Source organism: Siphateles boraxobius, unplaced genomic scaffold, assembly GCF_051911475.1.
Source record: "Siphateles boraxobius isolate OS27281-9 unplaced genomic scaffold, OSU_SipBor_1 32, whole genome shotgun sequence".
Classification (NCBI taxonomy): domain Eukaryota; kingdom Metazoa; phylum Chordata; class Actinopteri; order Cypriniformes; family Leuciscidae; genus Siphateles; species Siphateles boraxobius.
In genome coordinates, this window is record NW_027508942.1 from 4,615,883 (window position 1) to 4,638,210 (window position 22,328).

The following is a 22,328-nucleotide window of genomic DNA, read 5'->3' on the forward strand; positions in this document are numbered from 1 at the left end:
GGGCCAATCATGGGGGATAGAGCGGGCGAGTGAGGCTTTTGTACACCTACTCTCAGGGAACCGAGGTTACGTTAGTAACATAGACGTTATGTTAGTAGAATCGTTACGTATACTGTAGCTAGCTACTCTCCAACACTGTTTAACAGTATGAAATATGTGTAAATATATTAATCATAAAATAACAATAACTTAATGAATTTTACAAATTCCCTTTTTTTCAAGACTTTCAGACTGCAGTATCACAGAAGGAGGTTATAAAGCTCTGGCTTCAGCTCTGAGATCAAACCCTTCACACCTGATAGAGCTGGATCTCACCGGAAATGATCCTGGACAATCAGGAGTGAAGGAGCTCAGTGATTTACTACAGGATCAGAACTGTCAACTTGAGACACTGAGGTGAGACATGATGAAATAACACAAAATAAATATGCATGTTAAATATTCATACAAAATATTACTTCAGTAATACAATATAAAATGGCACAGCTTTTTTGAAATATCTGAACGTAAACTCTTAACATCAGTCAATCAAGCATTATTTAATGATAGAACTTTAGCAATTAAAACTAAAACTTGGTAACCATGTATGAATGCATATTTGTCATTTTAACTGAAATTAGGGCTGGTGGTGGTGCTTAAGATATTGTTGGTCATTCAGTGTTTCTGGAAAAAAATAGATAATAGTAATAGATAATAGTAATTATAATTAAAAGATAATAATACTAATTCTACTACTAATAACAATGTACAACGCACTAAGGATCGATGAGCTGCTGGGTTCATGAATATTAATCACGTTGTCAGTGTTTGCTTGAACTGATTTGCTGAAATCAAAACAGGGATGGTAATAGATGAGTGCCAGCCAATCAGATTGCCGTTTGCGAATTAGTTCCACCCGTTACCAGAGAAACCGGCATATCTGCTTGTTACTTGATAATTTCTTGTTGCTGAATAATTCCAAATCAACTTTCTCTCTCTCTCTCTCTCTCTCTCTCTCTCTCTCTCTCTCTCTCTCTCTCTCTCTCTCTCTCTCTCTCTCTCTCTCTCTCTCTCTCTCTCACTCTCTCACTCTCTCACTCTCTCTGTGTGTGTGTGTGTGTGAGAGAGAGAGAGAGAAACAGCACTCTCACTAAAACAAAGGCGAGTCGTGGGTCTTGAGTCTGCTCACAGAGCCGTTGAAAAACATTTAACAGCTCTAGCTGCTAAACTAAAGCCAGTCTCAGTAGTATGGTATTAAATGTTTCTGAAACTGTAGTTTAATGCCATCAAGCCCAGGTTCACTGTATCACTGTATCTCTCAACAGCAGTTCTGTGAGTCTCCAGATCTTCACAAACATGCAGTTTCACAAGCCAGTTTTCTCTGTGCTGATGTTTCTCACATATTGCTTAAAGCCATAAAGACATTTAAATTTCATCTTCCCTTCTGCAGGTTTTTGAGTCCTACTGCAGAGGAAGCCTGTAAGTATGTGAGAGGAATTGTGTGTAAAAAACCGTTACTCCTGAGAGAACTGAATCTGAGTGGACGTGAACTAGGAGACACAGGAGTGAATCAGATCGCTGCTCTACTGCAGGATAAACACTGTAAACTCAACACACTGATGTGAGTATTTTGTTTTAGTGACATAAAATGTTACATTAAATTTAATATTATTTGTACAGTGGATAATACCATTTCCTCATTTGCTCATTTGTAGTCAGAGCTGTTTTTCTCTTAGCAGCTACAATAATGTTATTTATTAAAATTAAGTAAAGAATTAAAAACAGACACATTTAGATAAAAATTACTGTCACGGATTGTATATCATTTAAATTAAGTACACATGCAGTATCTCACAAAAAAGAATACGCCCCTCACATTTCAGCAAACATTTTAACATATCTTCTCAAGGGACAATACTATAGAAATTAAGCTTGGATATATTTTAGAGTAGTCAATGTTCTGCTTGAATAGCAGTATATATTTACTGTCATCCAGTGCTCAGTATTAGAGAATTGTGCTCAAAGCACAAATTTTAACTGGTCTAATACAAGATATAAAAATTTGTATGGACCTGTCAAGCAGACAAAAACATGAAAATGATGAATAGGACATGTGGCTTTGCATGGTTAAACGACGTACTGTTGTACTCGCTTCTGTTGCCAGCTATTTTGAAAATAATGTCTGTATGTTGAGTTATTTTCAGACGACAGCAAATATAAAAAGCAGCACATTGACTACTCTAAAATATATCCAAGTTTCATTTCTCTAGTATTGTCCCTAGAGAAGATATACTAAAATGTTTGCTGCAATGTGAGGGGTGTACTCACTTTCGTGAGATACTGTATATGCTTTAATTCCAAAATAATTTTTACTTTAAAGTATGTTGAAATGTTATACTTTGCATTGAAGTATCCCACATTATATTAAGTGTCATCAGCTTATATGTACTGAAATTTAAATTCATCATTTGATACAGTGCTGTTATTGCAGGAGTGGAGCTTGGCCACACCGCTCACAATTGATGTTTCTGTCTAATTTTTCTTGACAAGAATATTGTTTATTTAGAATTAGAACAGTCTCTACTGGTCTCAAACTCAGTTCCTTGAGGGCCACAGCTCTGCACAGTTTTGCTCCAACTCTAAACACACCTGATCCAGCTAATCAAGCTCTTCAGCATTACTAGAAGCTTCCAAGCAGGTGTCAGTTGGAGCTGGTTGGAGCTAAACAGTGCAAGGCTGTGGCCCTCCAGGAACTGAGTTTGAGACCATGACAACAACACATGGAAGACATTTCAGAAGTGCCTCAGCAAAGTTCGGTTAGGACAGAAGTGTTAAGTGTGGTTCGGTTAGGACAGAAGTGTTAAGTGTGGTTCGGTTACGACAGAAGTGTTAAGTGCAGTTCGGTTAGGACAGAAGTGTTAAGTGCGGTTCGGTTAGGACAGAAGTGTTAAGTGTGGTTCGGTTAGGACAGAAGTGTTAAGTGTGGTTCGGTTAGGACAGAAGTGTTAAGTGCAGTTTGGTTAGGACAGAAGTGTTAAGTGCGGTTCGGTTAGGACAGAAGTGTTAAGTGTGGTTCGGTTAGGACAGAAGTGTTGAGTGTGGTTAGGTTAGGACAGAAGTGTTGAGTGCGGTTCGGTTAGGACAGAAGTGTTAGGACAGAAGTGTTAAGTGCGGTTCGGTTAGGACAGAATGTTAAGTGCGGTTCGGTTAGGACAGAAGTGTTAGGACAGAAGTGTTAAGTGCGGTTCGGTTAGGACAGAATGTTAAGTGCGGTTCGGTTAGGACAGAAGTGTTGAGTGCGGTTCGGTTAGGACAGAAGTGTTAGGACAGAAGTGTTAAGTGCGGTTCGGTTAGGACAGAAGTGTTGAGTGTGGTTCGGTTAGGACAGAAGTGTTGAGTGCGGTTCGGTTAGGACAGAAGTGTTAGGACAGAAGTGTTAAGTGCGGTTCGGTTAGGACAGAATGTTAAGTGCGGTTCGGTTAGGACAGAAGTGTTAAGTGTGGTTCGGTTAGGACAGAAGTGTTAAGTGCGGTTCGGTTAGGACAGAAGTGTTAAGTCCGGTTCGGTTAGGACAGAAGTGTTAAGTGCGGTTCGGTTAGGACAGAAGTGTTAAGTGTGGTTCGGTTAGGACAGAAGTGTTAAGTGTGGTTCGGTTAGGACAGAAGTGTTAAGTGCGGTACGGTTAGGACAGAAGTGTTAAGTGCGGTTCGGTTAGGACAGTAGTGTCAAGTGCGGTTTGGTTAGGACAGAAGTGTTAAGTGTGGTTCAGTTAGGACAGAAGTGTTAAGTGTGGTCCGGATAGGACAGAAGTGTCAAGTGTGGTTCGGTTAGGACAGAAGTGTTAAGTGCGGTACGGTTAGGACAGAAGTGTTAAGTGCGGTTCGGTTAGGACAGAAGTGTTAAGTGTGGTTCGGTTAGGACAGAAGTGTTGAGTGCGGTTCGGTTAGGACAGAAGTGTTAAGTGCGGTTCGGTTAGGACAGAAGTGTTAAGTGAGGTTCGGTTAGGACAGAAGTGTTAAGTGTGGTTCGGTTAGGACAGAAGTGTTAAGTGCGGTTCGGTTAGGACAGAAGTGTTGAGTGTGGTTCGGTTAGGACAGAAGTGTTGAGTGCGGTTCGGTTAGGACAGAAGTGTTAAGTGCGGTTCGGTTAGGACAGAAGTGTTAAGTGCGGTTCTGTTAGGACAGAAGTGTTATGTGTGGTTCGGTTAGGACAGAAGTGTTAAGTGTGGTTCGGTTAGGACAGAAGTGTTAAGTGTGGTTCGGTTAGGACAGAAGTGTTAAGTGTGGTTCGGTTAGGAGAGAAGTGTTGAGTGCGGTTCGGTTAGGACAGAAGTGTTGAGTGCGGTTCGGTTAGGACAGAAGTGTTAAGTGCGGTTCGGTTAGGACAGAAATGTTATGTGTGGTTCGGTTAGGACAGAAGTGTTAAGTGCGGTTCGGTTAGGACAGAAGTGTTAAGTGCGGTTCGGTTAGGACAGAAGTGTTAGGACAGAAGTGTTAAGTGCGGTTCGGTTAGGACAGAAGTGTTAAGTGTGGTTCGGTTAGGACAGAAGTGTTAAGTGTGGTTCGGTTAGGACAGAAGTGTTGAGTGCGGTTCGGTTAGGACAGAAGTGTTAAGTGCGGTTCGGTTAGGACAGAAGTGTTAAGTGCGGTTCGGTTAGGACAGAAGTGTTAAGTGTGGTTCGGTTAGGACAGAAGTGTTAAGTGTGGTTCGGTTAGGACAGAAGTGTTAAGTGCGGTTCGGTTAGGACAGAAGTGTTAAGTGTGGTTCGGTTAGGACAGAAGTGTTAAGTGCGGTTTGGTTAGGACAGAAGTGTTAAGTGCGGTTTGGTTAGAACAGAAGTGTTAAGTGTGGTTAGGACAGAATTGTTAAGTGTGGTTCGGTTAGGACAGAAGTGTTAAGTGTGGTTCGGTTAGGACAGAAGTGTTAAGTGCGGTTCGGTTAGGACAGAAGTGTTAAGTGCGGTTCGGTTAGGACAGAAGTGTTAAGTGTGGTTCGGTTAGGACAGAAGTGTTAAGTGCGGTTTGGTTAGGACAGTAGTGTCAAGTGCGGTTTGGTTAGGACAGAAGTGTTAAGTGTGGTTCGGTTAGGACAGAAGTGTTAAGTGTGGTCCGGTTAGGACAGAAGTGTCAAGTGTGGTTCGGTTAGGACAGAAGTGTTAAGTGCGGTTCGGTTAGGACAGAAGTGTTAAGTGCGGTACGGTTAGGACAGAAGTGTTAAGTGCGGACAGAAGTGTTAAGTGCGGTTCGGTTAGGACAGAAGTGTTAAGTGCGGTTCGGTTAGGACAGAAGTGTTAACTGTGCTTCAGTTAGGACAGAAGTGTTAAGTTCGGTTAGGACAGAAGTGTCAAGTGTGGTTCGGTTAGGACAGAAGTGTTAAGTGCGGTACGGTTAGGACAGAAGTGTTAAGTGCAGTTTGGTTAGGACAGAAGTGTTAAGTGTGGTTCGGTTAGGACAGAAGTGTTAAGTGCGGTTTGGTTAGGACAGAAGTGTTAAGTGTGGTTCGGTTAGGACAGAAGTGTTAAGTGCGGTTCGGTTAGGACAGTAGTGTCAAGTGCGGTTTGGTTAGGACAGAAGTGTTAAGTGCGGTTCGGTTAGGACAGAAGTGTTAAGTGCGGTTCGGTTAGGACAGAAGTGTTAAGTGTGGTTCGGTTAGGACAGAAGTGTTAGGACAGAAGTGTTAAGTGCGGTTCGGTTAGGACAGAAGTGTTAAGTGCGGTTCGGTTAGGACAGAAGTGTTAGGACAGAAGTGTTAAGTGTGGTTCGGTTAGGACAGAAGTGTTGAGTGCGGTTCGGTTAGGACAGAAGTGTTAAGTGCGGTTCGGTTAGGACATAAGTGTTAAGTGCGGTTCGGTTAGGACAGAAGTGTTAAGTGTGGTTCGGTTAGGACAGAAGTGTTAAGTGTGGTTCGGTTAGGACAGAAGTGTTAAGTGCGGTTCGGTTAGGACAGAAGTGTTAAGTGAGGTTCGGTTAGGACAGAAGTGTTAAGTGTGGTTCGGTTAGGACAGAAGTGTTAAGTGCGGTTCGGTTAGGACAGAAGTGTTGAGTGTGGTTCGGTTAGGACAGAAGTGTTGAGTGCGGTTCGGTTAGGACAGAAGTGTTAAGTGCGGTTCGGTTAGGACAGAAGTGTTAAGTGCGGTTCTGTTAGGACAGAAGTGTTATGTGTGGTTCGGTTAGGACAGAAGTGTTAAGTGTGGTTCGGTTAGGACAGAAGTGTTAAGTGTGGTTCGGTTAGGACAGAAGTGTTAAGTGTGGTTCGGTTAGGAGAGAAGTGTTGAGTGCGGTTCGGTTAGGACAGAAGTGTTGAGTGCGGTTCGGTTAGGACAGAAGTGTTAAGTGCGGTTCGGTTAGGACAGAAATGTTATGTGTGGTTCGGTTAGGACAGAAGTGTTAAGTGCGGTTCGGTTAGGACAGAAGTGTTAAGTGCGGTTCGGTTAGGACAGAAGTGTTAGGACAGAAGTGTTAAGTGCGGTTCGGTTAGGACAGAAGTGTTAAGTGTGGTTCGGTTAGGACAGAAGTGTTAAGTGTGGTTCGGTTAGGACAGAAGTGTTGAGTGCGGTTCGGTTAGGACAGAAGTGTTAAGTGCGGTTCGGTTAGGACAGAAGTGTTAAGTGCGGTTCGGTTAGGACAGAAGTGTTAAGTGTGGTTCGGTTAGGACAGAAGTGTTAAGTGTGGTTCGGTTAGGACAGAAGTGTTAAGTGCGGTTCGGTTAGGACAGAAGTGTTAAGTGCGGTTCGGTTAGGACAGAAGTGTTAAGTGTGGTTCGGTTAGGACAGAAGTGTTAAGTGCGGTACGGTTAGGACAGAAGTGTTAAGTGCGGTTTGGTTAGGACAGAAGTGTTAAGTGCGGTTTGGTTAGAACAGAAGTGTTAAGTGTGGTTAGGACAGAATTGTTAAGTGTGGTTCGGTTAGGACAGAAGTGTTAAGTGCGGTTCGGTTAGGACAGAAGTGTTAAGTGCGGTTCGGTTAGGACAGAAGTGTTAAGTGTGGTTCGGTTAGGACAGAAGTGTTAAGTGCGGTTTGGTTAGGACAGTAGTGTCAAGTGCGGTTTGGTTAGGACAGAAGTGTTAAGTGTGGTTCGGTTAGGACAGAAGTGTTAAGTGTGGTCCGGTTAGGACAGAAGTGTCAAGTGTGGTTCGGTTAGGACAGAAGTGTTAAGTGCGGTTCGGTTAGGACAGAAGTGTTAAGTGTGGTACGGTTAGGACAGAAGTGTTAAGTGCGGACAGAAGTGTTAAGTGCGGTTCGGTTAGGACAGAAGTGTTAAGTGAGGACAGAAGTGTTAAGTGCGGTTCGGTTAGGACAGAAGTGTTAAGTGCGGTTCGGTTAGGACAGAAGTGTTAAGTGCGGTTCGGTTAGGACAGAAGTGTTAAGTGTGCTTCAGTTAGGACAGAAGTGTTAAGTTCGGTTAGGACAGAAGTGTCAAGTGTGGTTCGGTTAGGACAGAAGTGTTAAGTGCGGTACGGTTAGGACAGAAGTGTTAAGTGCAGTTTGGTTAGGACAGAAGTGTTAAGTGTGGTTCGGTTAGGACAGAAGTGTTAAGTGCGGTTTGGTTAGGACAGAAGTGTTAAGTGCAGTTTGGTTAGGACAGAAGTGTTAAGTGTGGTTCGGTTAGGACAGAAGTGTTAAGTGTGGTTTGGTTAGGACAGAAGTGTTGAGTGCGGTTCGGTTAGGACAGAAGTGTTGAGTGAGGTTCAGTTAGGACAGAAGTGTTGAGTGCGGTTCGGTTAGGACAGAAGTGTTAAGTGCGGTTCGGTTAGGACAGAAGTGTTAAGTGCGGTTCTGTTAGGACAGAAGTGTTATGTGTGGTTCGGTTAGGACAGAAGTGTTAAGTGCGGTTCGGTTAGGACAGAAGTGTTTAGTGCGGTTCGGTTAGGACAGAAGTGTTAGGACAGAAGTGTTAAGTGCGGTTCGGTTAGGACAGAAGTGTTAAGTGTGGTTCGGTTAGGACAGAAGTGTTGAGTGCGGTTCGGTTAGGACAGAAGTGTTAAGTGCGGTTCGGTTAGGACAGAAGTGTTAAGTGCGGTTCGGTTAGGACAGAAGTGTTAAGTGTGGTTCGGTTAGGACAGAAGTGTTAAGTGCGGTTCGGTTAGGACAGAAGTGTTAAGTGCGGTTCGGTTAGGACAGAAGTGTTAAGTGCGGTTTGGTTAGGACAGAAGTGTTAAGTGCGGTTTGGTTAGAACAGAAGTGTTAAGTGTGGTTAGGACAGAATTGTTAAGTGTGGTTCGGTTAGGACAGAAGTGTTAAGTGTGGTTCGGTTAGGACAGAAGTGTTAAGTGCGGTTCGGTTAGGACAGAAGTGTTAAGTGCGGTTCGGTTAGGACAGAAGTGTTAAGTGTGGTTCGGTTAGGACAGAAGTGTTAAGTGCGGTTTGGTTAGGACAGTAGTGTCAAGTGCGGTTTGGTTAGGACAGAAGTGTTAAGTGTGGTTCGGTTAGGACAGAAGTGTTAAGTGTGGTCCGGTTAGGACAGAAGTGTCAAGTGTGGTTCGGTTAGGACAGAAGTGTTAAGTGCGGTTCGGTTAGGACAGAAGTGTTAAGTGCGGTACGGTTAGGACAGAAGTGTTAAGTGAGGACAGAAGTGTTAAGTGCGGTTCGGTTAGGACAGAAGTGTTAAGTGCGGTTCGGTTAGGACAGAAGTGTTAAGTGCGGTTCGGTTAGGACAGAAGTGTTAAGTGTGCTTCAGTTAGGACAGAAGTGTTAAGTTCGGTTAGGACAGAAGTGTCAAGTGTGGTTCGGTTAGGACAGAAGTGTTAAGTGCGGTACGGTTAGGACAGAAGTGTTAAGTGCAGTTTGGTTAGGACAGAAGTGTTAAGTGTGGTTCGGTTAGGACAGAAGTGTTAAGTGCGGTTTGGTTAGGACAGAAGTGTTAAGTGCAGTTTGGTTAGGACAGAAGTGTTAAGTGCGGTTCGGTTAGGACAGAAGTGTTAAGTGTGGTTCGGTTAGGACAGAAGTGTTAAGTGCGGTTCGGTTAGGACAGAAGTGTTAAGTGCGGTTCGGTTAGGACAGAAGTGTTAAGTGCGGTTTGATTAGGACAGAAGTGTTAAGTGCGGTTTGGTTAGAACAGAAGTGTTAAGTGTGGTTAGGACAGAATTGTTAAGTGTGGTTCGGTTAGGACAGAAGTGTTAAGTGTGGTTCGGTTAGGACAGAAGTGTTAAGTGCGGTTCGGTTAGGACAGAAGTGTTAAGTGCGGTTCGGTTAGGACAGAAGTGTTAAGTGTGGTTCGGTTAGGACAGAAGTGTTAAGTGCGGTTTGGTTAGGACAGTAGTGTCAAGTGCGGTTTGGTTAGGACAGAAGTGTTAAGTGTGGTTCGGTTAGGACAGAAGTGTTAAGTGTGGTCCGGTTAGGACAGAAGTGTCAAGTGTGGTTCGGTTAGGACAGAAGTGTTAAGTGCGGTTCGGTTAGGACAGAAGTGTTAAGTGCGGTACGGTTAGGACAGAAGTGTTAAGTGAGGACAGAAGTGTTAAGTGCGGTTCGGTTAGGACAGAAGTGTTAAGTGCGGTTCGGTTAGGACAGAAGTGTTAAGTGCGGTTCGGTTAGGACAGAAGTGTTAAGTGTGCTTCAGTTAGGACAGAAGTGTTAAGTTCGGTTAGGACAGAAGTGTCAAGTGTGGTTCGGTTAGGACAGAAGTGTTAAGTGCGGTACGGTTAGGACAGAAGTGTTAAGTGCAGTTTGGTTAGGACAGAAGTGTTAAGTGTGGTTCGGTTAGGACAGAAGTGTTAAGTGCGGTTTGGTTAGGACAGAAGTGTTAAGTGCAGTTTGGTTAGGACAGAAGTGTTAAGTGTGGTTCGGTTAGGACAGAAGTGTTAAGTGTGGTTTGGTTAGGACAGAAGTGTTGAGTGCGGTTCGGTTAGGACAGAAGTGTTGAGTGCGGTTCAGTTAGGACAGAAGTGTTGAGTGCGGTTCAGTTAGGACAGAAGTGTTGAGTGCGGTTCGGTTAGGACAGAAGTTTTAAGTGCGGTTCGGTTAGGACAGAAGTGTTAAGTGCGGTTCTGTTAGGACAGAAGTGTTATGTGTGGTTCGGTTAGGACAGAAGTGTTAAGTGCGGTTCGGTTAGGACAGAAGTGTTTAGTGCGGTTCGGTTAGGACAGAAGTGTTAGGACAGAAGTGTTAAGTGCGGTTCGGTTAGGACAGAAGTGTTAAGTGTGGTTCGGTTAGGACAGAAGTGTTAAGTGTGGTTCGGTTAGGACAGAAGTGTTGAGTGCGGTTTGGTTAGGACAGAAGTGTTAAGTGCGGTTCGGCTAGGACAGAAGTGTTGAGTGCGGTTCGGTTAGGACAGAAGTGTTAAGTGTGGTTCGGTTAGGACAGAAGTGTTAAGTGTGGTTCGGTTAGGACAGAAGTGTTAAGTGCGGTTCGGTTAGGACAGAAGTGTTAAGTGCGGTTCGGTTAGGACAGAAGTGTTAAGTGTGGTTCGGTTAGGACAGAAGTGTTAAGTGCGGTACGGTTAGGACAGAAGTGTTAAGTGCGGTTTGGTTAGGACAGAAGTGTTAAGTGCGGTTTGGTTAGAACAGAAGTGTTAAGTGTGGTTAGGACAGAATTGTTAAGTGTGGTTCGGTTAGGACAGAAGTGTTAAGTGCGGTTCGGTTAGGACAGAAGTGTTAAGTGCGGTTCGGTTAGGACAGAAGTGTTAAGTGTGGTTCGGTTAGGACAGAAGTGTTAAGTGCGGTTTGGTTAGGACAGTAGTGTCAAGTGCGGTTTGGTTAGGACAGAAGTGTTAAGTGTGTTTCGGTTAGGACAGAAGTGTTAAGTGTGGTCCGGTTAGGACAGAAGTGTCAAGTGTGGTTCGGTTAGGACAGAAGTGTTGAGTGCGGTTCGGTTAGGACAGAAGTGTTAAGTGCAGTACGGTTAGGACAGAAGTGTTAAGTGAGGACAGAAGTGTTAAGTGCGGTTCGGTTAGGACAGAAGTGTTAAGTGCGGTTCGGTTAGGACAAAAGTGTTAAGTGCGGTTCGGTTAGGACAGAAGTGTTAAGTGTGCTTCAGTTAGGACAGAAGTGTTAAGTTCGGTTAGGACAGAAGTGTCAAGTGTGGTTCGGTTAGGACAGAAGTGTTAAGTGCGGTACGGTTAGGACAGAAGTGTTAAGTGCAGTTTGGTTAGGACAGAAGTGTTAAGTGTGGTTCGGTTAGGACAGAAGTGTTAAGTGTGGTTTGGTTAGGACAGAAGTGTTAGGACAGAAGTGTTAAGTGCGGTTCGGTTAGGACAGAAGTGTTAAGTGCGGTTCGGTTAGGACAGAAGTGTTAGGACAGAAGTGTTAAGTGCGGTTCGGTTAGGACAGAAGTGTTAAGTGCGGTTCGGTTAGGACAGAGGTGTTGAGTGTGGTTCGGTTAGGACAGAAGTGTTGAGTGTGGTTCGGTTAGGACAGAAGTGTTGAGTGCGGTTCGGTTAGGACAGAAGTGTTAAGTGCGGTTCGGTTAGGACAGAAGTGTTAAGTGCGGTTCGGTTAGGACAGAAGTGTTAAGTGTGGTTCGGTTAGGACAGAAGTGTTAAGTGCGGTTCGGTTAGGACAGAAGTGTTAAGTGCGGTTCGGTTAGGACAGAAGTGTTAGGACAGAAGTGTTAAGTGTGGTTCGGTTAGGACAGAAGTGTTAAGTGTGGTTCGGTTAGTGTGGTTCGGTTAGGACAGAAGTGTCAAGTGTGGTTCGGTTAGGACAGAAGTGTTAAGTGTGGTTCGGTTAGAACAGAAGTGTCAAGTGTGGTTCGGTTAGGACAGAAGTGTTAAGTGTGGTTCGGTTAGAACAGAAGTGTTAAGTGCGGTTTGGTTAGGACAGAAGTGTTAAGTGTGGTTTGGTTAGGACAGAAGTGTTAAGTGTGGTTCGGTTAGGACAGAAGTGTTAAGTGCGGTTAGGTTAGGACAGAAGTGTTAAGTGCGGTTCGGTTAGGACAGAAGTGTTAAGTGCGGTTCGGTTAGGACAGAAGTGTTAAGTGCGGTACGGTTAGGACAGAAGTGTTAAGTGAGGACAGAAGTGTTAAGTGCGGTTCGGTTAGGACAGAAGTGTTAAGTGCGGTTCGGTTAGGACAGAAGTGTTAAGTGCGGTTCGGTTAGGACAGAAGTGTTAAGAGCGGTTCGGTTAGGACAGAGGTGTTAAGTGTGCTTCAGTTAGGACAGAAGTGTTAAGTTCGGTTAGGACAGAAGTGTCAAGTGTGGTTCGGTTAGGACAGAAGTGTTAAGTGCGGTACGGTTAGGACAGAAGTGTTAAGTGCAGTTTGGTTAGGACAGAAGTGTTAAGTGTGGTTCGGTTAGGACAGAAGTGTTAAGTGCGGTTTGGTTAGGACAGAAGTGTTAAGTGTGGTTCGGTTAGGACAGAAGTGTTAAGTGCGGTTCGGTTAGGACAGTAGTGTCAAGTGCGGTTCGGTTAGGACAGAAGTGTTAAGTGTGGTTCGGTTAGGACAGAAGTGTTAAGTGCGGTTCGGTTAGGACAGAAGTGTTAAGTGCGGTTCGGTTAGGACAGAAGTGTTAAGTGCGGTTTGATTAGGACAGAAGTGTTAAGTGCGGTTTGGTTAGAACAGAAGTGTTAAGTGTGGTTAGGACAGAATTGTTAAGTGTGGTTCGGTTAGGACAGAAGTGTTAAGTGTGGTTCGGTTAGGACAGAAGTGTTAAGTGCGGTTCGGTTAGGACAGAAGTGTTAAGTGCGGTTCGGTTAGGACAGAAGTGTTAAGTGTGGTTCGGTTAGGACAGAAGTGTTAAGTGCGGTTTGGTTAGGACAGTAGTGTCAAGTGCGGTTTGGTTAGGACAGAAGTGTTAAGTGTGGTTCGGTTAGGACAGAAGTGTTAAGTGTGGTCCGGTTAGGACAGAAGTGTCAAGTGTGGTTCGGTTAGGACAGAAGTGTTAAGTGCGGTTCGGTTAGGACAGAAGTGTTAAGTGCGGTTCGGTTAGGACAGAAGTGTTAAGTGAGGACAGAAGTGTTAAGTGCGGTTCGGTTAGGACAGAAGTGTTAAGTGCGGTTCGGTTAGGACAGAAGTGTTAAGTGCGGTTCGGTTAGGACAGAAGTGTTAAGTGTGCTTCAGTTAGGACAGAAGTGTTAAGTTCGGTTAGGACAGAAGTGTCAAGTGTGGTTCGGTTAGGACAGAAGTGTTAAGTGCGGTACGGTTAGGACAGAAGTGTTAAGTGCAGTTTGGTTAGGACAGAAGTGTTAAGTGTGGTTCGGTTAGGACAGAAGTGTTAAGTGCGGTTTGGTTAGGACAGAAGTGTTAAGTGCAGTTTGGTTAGGACAGAAGTGTTAAGTGTGGTTCGGTTAGGACAGAAGTGTTAAGTGTGGTTTGGTTAGGACAGAAGTGTTGAGTGCGGTTCGGTTAGGACAGAAGTGTTGAGTGCGGTTCAGTTAGGACAGAAGTGTTGAGTGCGGTTCAGTTAGGACAGAAGTGTTGAGTGCGGTTCGGTTAGGACAGAAGTTTTAAGTGCGGTTCGGTTAGGACAGAAGTGTTAAGTGCGGTTCTGTTAGGACAGAAGTGTTATGTGTGGTTCGGTTAGGACAGAAGTGTTAAGTGCGGTTCGGTTAGGACAGAAGTGTTTAGTGCGGTTCGGTTAGGACAGAAGTGTTAGGACAGAAGTGTTAAGTGCGGTTCGGTTAGGACAGAAGTGTTAAGTGTGGTTCGGTTAGGACAGAAGTGTTAAGTGTGGTTCGGTTAGGACAGAAGTGTTGAGTGCGGTTTGGTTAGGACAGAAGTGTTAAGTGCGGTTCGGCTAGGACAGAAGTGTTGAGTGCGGTTCGGTTAGGACAGAAGTGTTAAGTGTGGTTCGGTTAGGACAGAAGTGTTAAGTGTGGTTCGGTTAGGACAGAAGTGTTAAGTGCGGTTCGGTTAGGACAGAAGTGTTAAGTGCGGTTCGGTTAGGACAGAAGTGTTAAGTGTGGTTCGGTTAGGACAGAAGTGTTAAGTGCGGTACGGTTAGGACAGAAGTGTTAAGTGCGGTTTGGTTAGGACAGAAGTGTTAAGTGCGGTTTGGTTAGAACAGAAGTGTTAAGTGTGGTTAGGACAGAATTGTTAAGTGTGGTTCGGTTAGGACAGAAGTGTTAAGTGCGGTTCGGTTAGGACAGAAGTGTTAAGTGCGGTTCGGTTAGGACAGAAGTGTTAAGTGTGGTTCGGTTAGGACAGAAGTGTTAAGTGCGGTTTGGTTAGGACAGTAGTGTCAAGTGCGGTTTGGTTAGGACAGAAGTGTTAAGTGTGTTTCGGTTAGGACAGAAGTGTTAAGTGTGGTCCGGTTAGGACAGAAGTGTCAAGTGTGGTTCGGTTAGGACAGAAGTGTTGAGTGCGGTTCGGTTAGGACAGAAGTGTTAAGTGCAGTACGGTTAGGACAGAAGTGTTAAGTGAGGACAGAAGTGTTAAGTGCGGTTCGGTTAGGACAGAAGTGTTAAGTGCGGTTCGGTTAGGACAAAAGTGTTAAGTGCGGTTCGGTTAGGACAGAAGTGTTAAGTGTGCTTCAGTTAGGACAGAAGTGTTAAGTTCGGTTAGGACAGAAGTGTCAAGTGTGGTTCGGTTAGGACAGAAGTGTTAAGTGCGGTACGGTTAGGACAGAAGTGTTAAGTGCAGTTTGGTTAGGACAGAAGTGTTAAGTGTGGTTCGGTTAGGACAGAAGTGTTAAGTGTGGTTTGGTTAGGACAGAAGTGTTAGGACAGAAGTGTTAAGTGCGGTTCGGTTAGGACAGAAGTGTTAAGTGCGGTTCGGTTAGGACAGAAGTGTTAGGACAGAAGTGTTAAGTGCGGTTCGGTTAGGACAGAAGTGTTAAGTGCGGTTCGGTTAGGACAGAGGTGTTGAGTGTGGTTCGGTTAGGACAGAAGTGTTGAGTGTGGTTCGGTTAGGACAGAAGTGTTGAGTGCGGTTCGGTTAGGACAGAAGTGTTAAGTGCGGTTCGGTTAGGACAGAAGTGTTAAGTGCGGTTCGGTTAGGACAGAAGTGTTAAGTGTGGTTCGGTTAGGACAGAAGTGTTAAGTGCGGTTCGGTTAGGACAGAAGTGTTAAGTGCGGTTCGGTTAGGACAGAAGTGTTAGGACAGAAGTGTTAAGTGTGGTTCGGTTAGGACAGAAGTGTTAAGTGTGGTTCGGTTAGTGTGGTTCGGTTAGGACAGAAGTGTCAAGTGTGGTTCGGTTAGGACAGAAGTGTTAAGTGTGGTTCGGTTAGAACAGAAGTGTCAAGTGTGGTTCGGTTAGGACAGAAGTGTTAAGTGTGGTTCGGTTAGAACAGAAGTGTTAAGTGCGGTTTGGTTAGGACAGAAGTGTTAAGTGTGGTTTGGTTAGGACAGAAGTGTTAAGTGTGGTTCGGTTAGGACAGAAGTGTTAAGTGCGGTTAGGTTAGGACAGAAGTGTTAAGTGCGGTTCGGTTAGGACAGAAGTGTTAAGTGCGGTACGGTTAGGACAGAAGTGTTAAGTGAGGACAGAAGTGTTAAGTGCGGTTCGGTTAGGACAGAAGTGTTAAGTGCGGTTCGGTTAGGACAGAAGTGTTAAGTGCGGTTCGGTTAGGACAGAAGTGTTAAGAGCGGTTCGGTTAGGACAGAGGTGTTAAGTGTGCTTCAGTTAGGACAGAAGTGTTAAGTTCGGTTAGGACAGAAGTGTCAAGTGTGGTTCGGTTAGGACAGAAGTGTTAAGTGCGGTACGGTTAGGACAGAAGTGTTAAGTGCAGTTTGGTTAGGACAGAAGTGTTAAGTGTGGTTCGGTTAGGACAGAAGTGTTAAGTGCGGTTTGGTTAGGACAGAAGTGTTAAGTGTGGTTCGGTTAGGACAGAAGTGTTAAGTGCGGTTCGGTTAGGACAGTAGTGTCAAGTGCGGTTTGGTTAGGACAGAAGTGTTAAGTGCGGTTCGGTTAGGACAGAAGTGTTAAGTGCGGTTCGGTTAGGACAGAAGTGTTAAGTGTGGTTCGGTTAGGACAGAAGTGTTAAGTGCGGTTCGGTTAGGACAGAAGTGTTAAGTGCGGTTCGGTTAGGACAGAAGTGTTAGGACAGAAGTGTTAAGTGCGGTTCGGGTAGGACAGAAGTGTTAAGTGTGGTTCGGTTAGGACAGAAGTGTTAAGTGCGGTTCGGTTAGGACAGAGGTGTTGAGTGTGGTTCGGTTAGGACAGAAGTGTTGAGTGTGGTTCGGTTAGGAAAGAAGTGTTGAGTGCGGTTCGGTTAGGACAGAAGTGTTAAGTGCGGTTCGGTTAGGACAGAAGTGTTAAGTGCGGTTCGGTTAGGACAGAAGTGTTAGGACAGAAGTGTTAAGTGTGGTTCGGTTAGGACAGAAGTGTTAAGTGTGGTTCGGTTAGTGTGGTTCGGTTAGGACAGAAGTGTCAAGTGTGGTTCGGTTAGGACAGAAGTGTTAAGTGCGGTTTGGTTAGGACAGAAGTGTTAAGTGTGGTTCGGTTAGGACAGAAGTGTTAAGTGTGGTTCGGTTAGGACAGAAGTGTTAAGTGCGGTTCGGTTAGGACAGAAGTGTTAAGTGCGGTTCGGTTAGGACAGAAGTGTTAGGACAGAAGTGTTAAGTGTGGTTCGGTTAGGACAGAAGTGTTAAGTGTGGTTCGGTTAGTGTGGTTCGGTTAGGACAGAAGTGTCAAGTGTGGTTCGGTTAGGACAGAAGTGTTAAGTGTGGTTCGGTTAGGACAGAAGTGTTAAGTGCGGTTCGGTTAGGACAGAAGTGTTAAGTGCGGTTCGGTTAGGACAGAAGTGTTAAGTGCGGTTCGGTTAGGACAGAAGTGTTAGGACAGAAGTGTTAAGTGTGGTTCGGTTAGGACAGAAGTGTTAAGTGTGGTTCGGTTAGTGTGGTTCGGTTAGGACAGAAGTGTCAAGTGTGGTTCGGTTAGGACAGAAGTGTTAAGTGTGGTTCGGTTAGAACAGAAGTGTTAAGTGCGGTTTGGTTAGGACAGAAGTGTTAAGTGTGGTTCGGTTAGGACAGAAGTGTTAAGTGTGGTTCGGTTAGGACAGAAGTGTTAAGTGCGGTTTGGTTAGGACAGAAGTGTTAAGTGTGGTTCGGTTAGGACAGAAGTGTTAAGTGGGTTCGGTTAGGACAGTAGTGTCAAGTAGGGTTGGGCGGTATTTCGGTAATATCGTATACCGCGGGGTCTTAAAATAGCAACGGTATCAGTTTCAATACCGTCATTACCGGCACTTATATATAATAAATAAATATAATTTATTCAATGCCTAAAAATGCTTATGTAGTTGTCATCAAGTGACAGTGTGGAGGAGAAAGAGAGAGAGAGAGTGAAGGGAGAGGCGGTAAATACTGACGAGGCAATTTGTAAATGTTGCAATAAAAAAGGTGACCGCGAGAGATGGAAACACCTCTAACCTAATGTCGCATCTCCGAAACAACCACCCACTCACTGCTGCGAGGGTGCATTTTGCCCCGAGTTCATTAAATAAGCGCATTAGTTTATATTTGTTAAAATTTTATAATGTTATTTTTTTTACGTTGATAATGAAAACTGAAGAGCACTAGTAAGATGGGATGCATCGGGAGTCAGACATTGACCAATTAATTAAGTTTCATTTTGTAAAAGGCCTTTCTTTAAAGTGAATTTCGTTTTGTATAAATTGTATCCTAATTTTAATTATTTTTTTTTATCAACCAATAATAAATAAGAATCAAATATAGCAGACAACATAATCATGACATGATCGTGCGCTGGCGCGCCGCGGTCACTTGCATTGAAATCTCATTATAAATTAACCGAAACTCAGTGTATGTCTCACAGACATGACAGATATCTAAATAAAGCTTGAAATTTCATTAAACGAAACAATTCAAAACGAAAAGAAATAGGCCACTCGCTGATTATTTAATCCATGATGTGCATTTCTCTCTATGCGTGTTCATACGGAAATGGCGATCATCAAATTAAACGAAACTATTCCAAACGAAAAGAAATCGGCTAGCCTACTCTCTGATTATTTAATCCATGATGTGCATTTCTCTCTATCGTTCACTATGGAGATGGCGATTCATCAGTGTCTTTAAACTAAACAATTCAAAAGGAAAAGAAATATAGGCAGCATACTCTCTGATTAATCCATGATGTGCATTTCTCTCTATACGCGCGTTCACTGCGGAGATATCAATCGTCAATTTCTTTAAACGAAACAATTCAAAAGGAAAAGAAAAAGGCTAGCCTATACCTTCTGATTATGTAATCCATGATTTGCATTTCTCTCTATATATGCGCGTTCACTAGGTGATGGCGATCGTCAGCTTAAAGGGATACTTCAGCTCTGGGAACATGAATGTGTATTTAATAGTGATCATTTATATAGTAGAAATGTGAAATTATTTTTTAAATTGAAGCATTCTAGACTGAGAAAAGGCAGAAAATGTATTTTTTACTCATGTGGCTGAAAGACAACAACTCCCAGAATGCACTTGCTTTGCTGCCCTTACGAGGCCAGGCCACTCCCAAACCACGCCTACCGGTTACAGGCGGCAGTATCCGAAAAATTTCTCCACACATTCTCTAGGCTAATACATACTCTAGTAACAGTAAAGGTTTAAAGGTTTATAAAAAGAACCACAACCGATGGGAGTTATAACTTTTATATTAACTTAAAATTAATATTAACACTTTTACACTCAAAGCTCTTCCAGAGCTTCGGCTGTTTCCTTATATTCATTCACAGTATTGTCAGTCAGGAGCTGGATATTTCCGTCTGATGTCCTGGACAACACAGGTGGGCAAAACGAGACGATAGTCTTTACCAAGTCGCTCGCCTTGCTGGAACCATTCCATAAAGTGTCGATAGGCTGTTAGGCGATATTGTCTACAAAACAGTAAGCACAACGTTAGCAATGCGAACTATTTGCACACAGTATACTATCATAGATGTAAATATAACAACAATAGCTCAGCTGACTAACGTTACGAGGGAAGAACATTGTGATAATGCCGGGTGTCCAAACTCTGTACATTACGTCTTGGTAAAAAAAAGAAAAACAAACCAAATAACGTTACTCACTTTACACTAAGCCGTCCGTTTGTCCATGCGGGCTTTGGCTGGCGTTTCCAATTTATCTCGTCCAGAAGAAAATGGGATCGTTGAAATTCGCGACAGCAATAGGACTCTCTATCTGTTTCCATAGGCGCACAGCGTGAGCACTGACAGCTCCAGTCCGCCCCAGCTGGAGTCTGGCCGGGCTCGAGTCAGGTCTTGCTCCCCTGCTGCAGCAGCTGCTCCGGCCGCATCTTGTTCCTCCATCTCCCGCAACTGTTCATCGCTGTATTGCGGCTCGTACAGGTAGCCGCGAGCATCAGATTCGCGCAACTGATCTTCGAAATCCCCTTCTGTCATTTCAACTTCTAAACTAACGTTACCTTCCGCTATCGTGATTAGCCCACTATACAAACTTTATACACAGAGCAAGAGCCTGTTAGCTTAGCTTCTACAGAAAGATGGCTGACAATATCTTACTTTCTGTGAGTGAGATCCCGCCCCATATGGGCGTAGTGAAAACATGCGGAACTAGCTACTAGTACTGGCTGTAGTTTTAAGCCTCTGGCCCAAAAATCCTCCGATGACGCAAAATGACGATTTTTGCGTCATCGGAGGATTTTTTCCAGACTAAAAATACATAAATCTCTCATATCAGGGGGAAATGAGGGGGGGAAGCAAGGTAATTCGAAAATACTACTGGTTTTCTACTAATACAAATCTTAATGCTAAATCCTGAAGTAACCCTTTAATCTTTGCAGCACTGACAGAAAAGTTGTATTAATAAAAATCAATGGACGCTTGTCACCGGATTTACAAATGCACTTGTTGCTTGTTGCTTGTTAATTTAATTTAAATGAATTAATAAAATGAATACAATTGTCATAATTAAAATAATTAAATATTATTGATTGTCCCATTTTTGCTCATTTAAAAATAGTATTTATATCTACCACCCAGCATCTGGGTTAAACAATTATTTGGCGCCACCATATTATAACGGCCCACGTATTAAAAATAGTCGAGTCTAAATAGGGCTCCGGCTCATATTACATTTAATGCCGTCAACAGGGATCAGACACAACGTGCACGGGTTGGCCTTGATTTTTTTTGTTGTGTTTTTTATGCCCGATCTGGTATTCAGTTTCTGAACGGTGTAGACACAAGCCAACAGTTTGGTGACGCTGTCTGAGCCTTATGTCATAATTTTTAATTAGTCACGGTAATACCGTATACCCCGGTAAAATAGGGAGGAGGTTTGACGGTATCAAAATTTGGATACCGCCCAAGCCTAGTGTCAAGTGCGGTTTGGTTAGGACAGAAGTGTTAAGTGTTGTTCGGTTAGGACAGAAGTGTTAAGTGCGGTTCGGTTAGGACAGAAGTGTTAAGTGTGGTTCGGTTAGGACAGAAGTGTTAGGACAGAAGTGTTAAGTGCGGTTCGGTTAGGACAGAAGTGTTAAGTGCGGTTCGGTTAGGACAGAAGTGTTAGGACAGAAGTGTTAAGTGCGGTTCGGTTAGGACAGAAGTGTTAAGTGCGGTTCGGTTAGGACAGAAGTGTTAGGACAGAAGTGTTAAGTGCGGTTCGGGTAGGACAGAAGTGTTAGGACAGAAGCGTTAAGTGCGGTTCGGGTAGGACAGAAGTGTTAAGTGTGGTTCGGTTAGGACAGAAGTGTTAAGTGTGGTTCGGTTAGGACAGAAGTGTTAAGTGCGGTTTGGTTAGGACAGAAGTGTTAAGTGCGGTTTGGTTAGGACAGAAGTGTTAAGTGTGTTTCGGTTAGAACAGAAGTGTTAAGTGCGGTTTGGTTAGGACAGAAGTGTTAAGTGCGGTTCGGTTAGGACAGAAGTGTTAAGTGCGGTTCGGTTAGGACAGAAGTGTTAAGTGCGGTTCGGTTAGGACAGAAGTGTTAAGTGCGGTTCGGTTAGGACAGAAGTGTTAGGACAGAAGTGTTAAGTGAGGTTCGGTTAGGACAGAAGTGTTAAGTGTGGTTCGGTTAGGACAGAAGTGTTAAGTGTGGTTCGGTTAGGACAGAAGTGTTAAGTGCGGTTCGGTTAGGACAGAAGTGTTAGGACAGAAGTGTTAAGTGTGGTTCGGTTAGGACAGAAGTGTTAAGTGTGGTTCGGTTAGTGCGGTTTGGTTAGGACAGAAGTGTTAAGTGTGGTTCGGTTAGGACAGAAGTGTTAAGTGTGGTTCGGTTAGGACAGAAGTGTTAAGTGTGGTTTGGTTAGGACAGAAGTGTTAAGTGCGTTTCGGTTAGGACAGAAGTGTTAAGTGCGGTTCGGTTAGGACAGAAGTGTTAAGTGCGGTTCGGTTAGGACAGAAGTGTTAAGTGCGGTTCGGTTAGGACAGAAGTGTTAAGTGTGGTTCGGTTAGGACAGAAGTGTTAAGTGTGGTTCGGTTAGCACAGAAGTGTTAAGTGCGGTTCGGTTAGGACAGAAGTATTAAGTGCGGTTTGGTTAGGACAGAAGTGTTAAGTGTGGTTAGGACAGAAGTGTTAAGTGCGGTTCGGTTCGGACAGAAGTGTTAATTGTGGTTCGGTTAGGACAGAAGTGTTAAGTGCGGTTCGGTTAGGACAGTAGTGTTAAGTGTGGTTCGGTTAGGACAGAAGTGTTAAGTGTGGTCCGGTTAGGACAGAAGTGTCAAGTGTGGTTCGGTTAGGACAGAAGTGTTAAGTGCGGTTCGGTTAGGACAGAAGTGTTAAATACGGTACAGTTAGGACAGAAGTGTTAAGTGCGGTTTGGTTAGGACAGAAGTGTTAAGTGTGGTTAGAACAGAAGTGTTAAGTGCGGTTCGTTTAGGACAGAAGTGTTAAGTGAGGTTCGGTTAGGACAGAAGTGTTAAGTGTGGTTCGGCTAGGACAGAAGTGTTAAGTGCGGTTCGGTTAGGACAGAAGTGTTAAGTGTGGTTCAGTTAGGACAGAAGTGTTAAGTGTGGTCCGGATAGGACAGAAGTGTCAAGTGTGGTTCGGTTAGGACAGAAGTGTTAAGTGCGGTACGGTTAGGACAGAAGTGTTAAGTGCGGTTCGGTTAGGACAGAAGTGTTAAGTGTGGTTCGGTTAGGACAGAAGTGTTAAGTGAGGTTCGGTTAGGACAGAAGTGTTAAGTGCGGTTTGGTTAGGACAGAAGTGTTAAGTGCGGTTTGGTTAGGACAGAAGTGTTAAGTGTGGTTCAGTTAGGACAGAAGTGTTAAGTGTGGTCCGGATAGGACAGAAGTGTCAAGTGTGGTTCGGTTAGGACAGAAGTGTTAAGTGCGGTACGGTTAGGACAGAAGTGTTAAGTGCGGTTCGGTTAGGACAGAAGTGTTAAGTGTGGTTCGGTTAGGACAGAAGTGTTAAGTGAGGTTCGGTTAGGACAGAAGTGTTAAGTGCGGTTTGGTTAGGACAGAAGTGTTAAGTGCGGTTTGGTTAGGACAGAAGTGTTAAGTGTGGTTCGGTTAGGACAGAAGTGTTAAGTGCGGTTCGGTTAGGACAGAAGTGTTAAGTGTG

At 44.1% G+C, this 22,328-nt stretch overlaps 1 protein-coding gene across 1 annotated transcript in view; it reads left to right on the forward strand.

Moving 5' to 3' along the window:
• LOC143700892 (uncharacterized) overlaps positions 1-22,328 on the forward strand; it is a 120,179-nt gene that overhangs the window by 58,525 nt on the left and 39,326 nt on the right. Inside the window, exons 23-24 of the mRNA XM_077194640.1 lie at positions 223-396; positions 1,430-1,600. Of these exons, the coding sequence (XP_077050755.1) occupies positions 223-396; positions 1,430-1,600 (345 nt within the window). The remainder of the gene's footprint in view (positions 1-222; positions 397-1,429; positions 1,601-22,328) is intronic.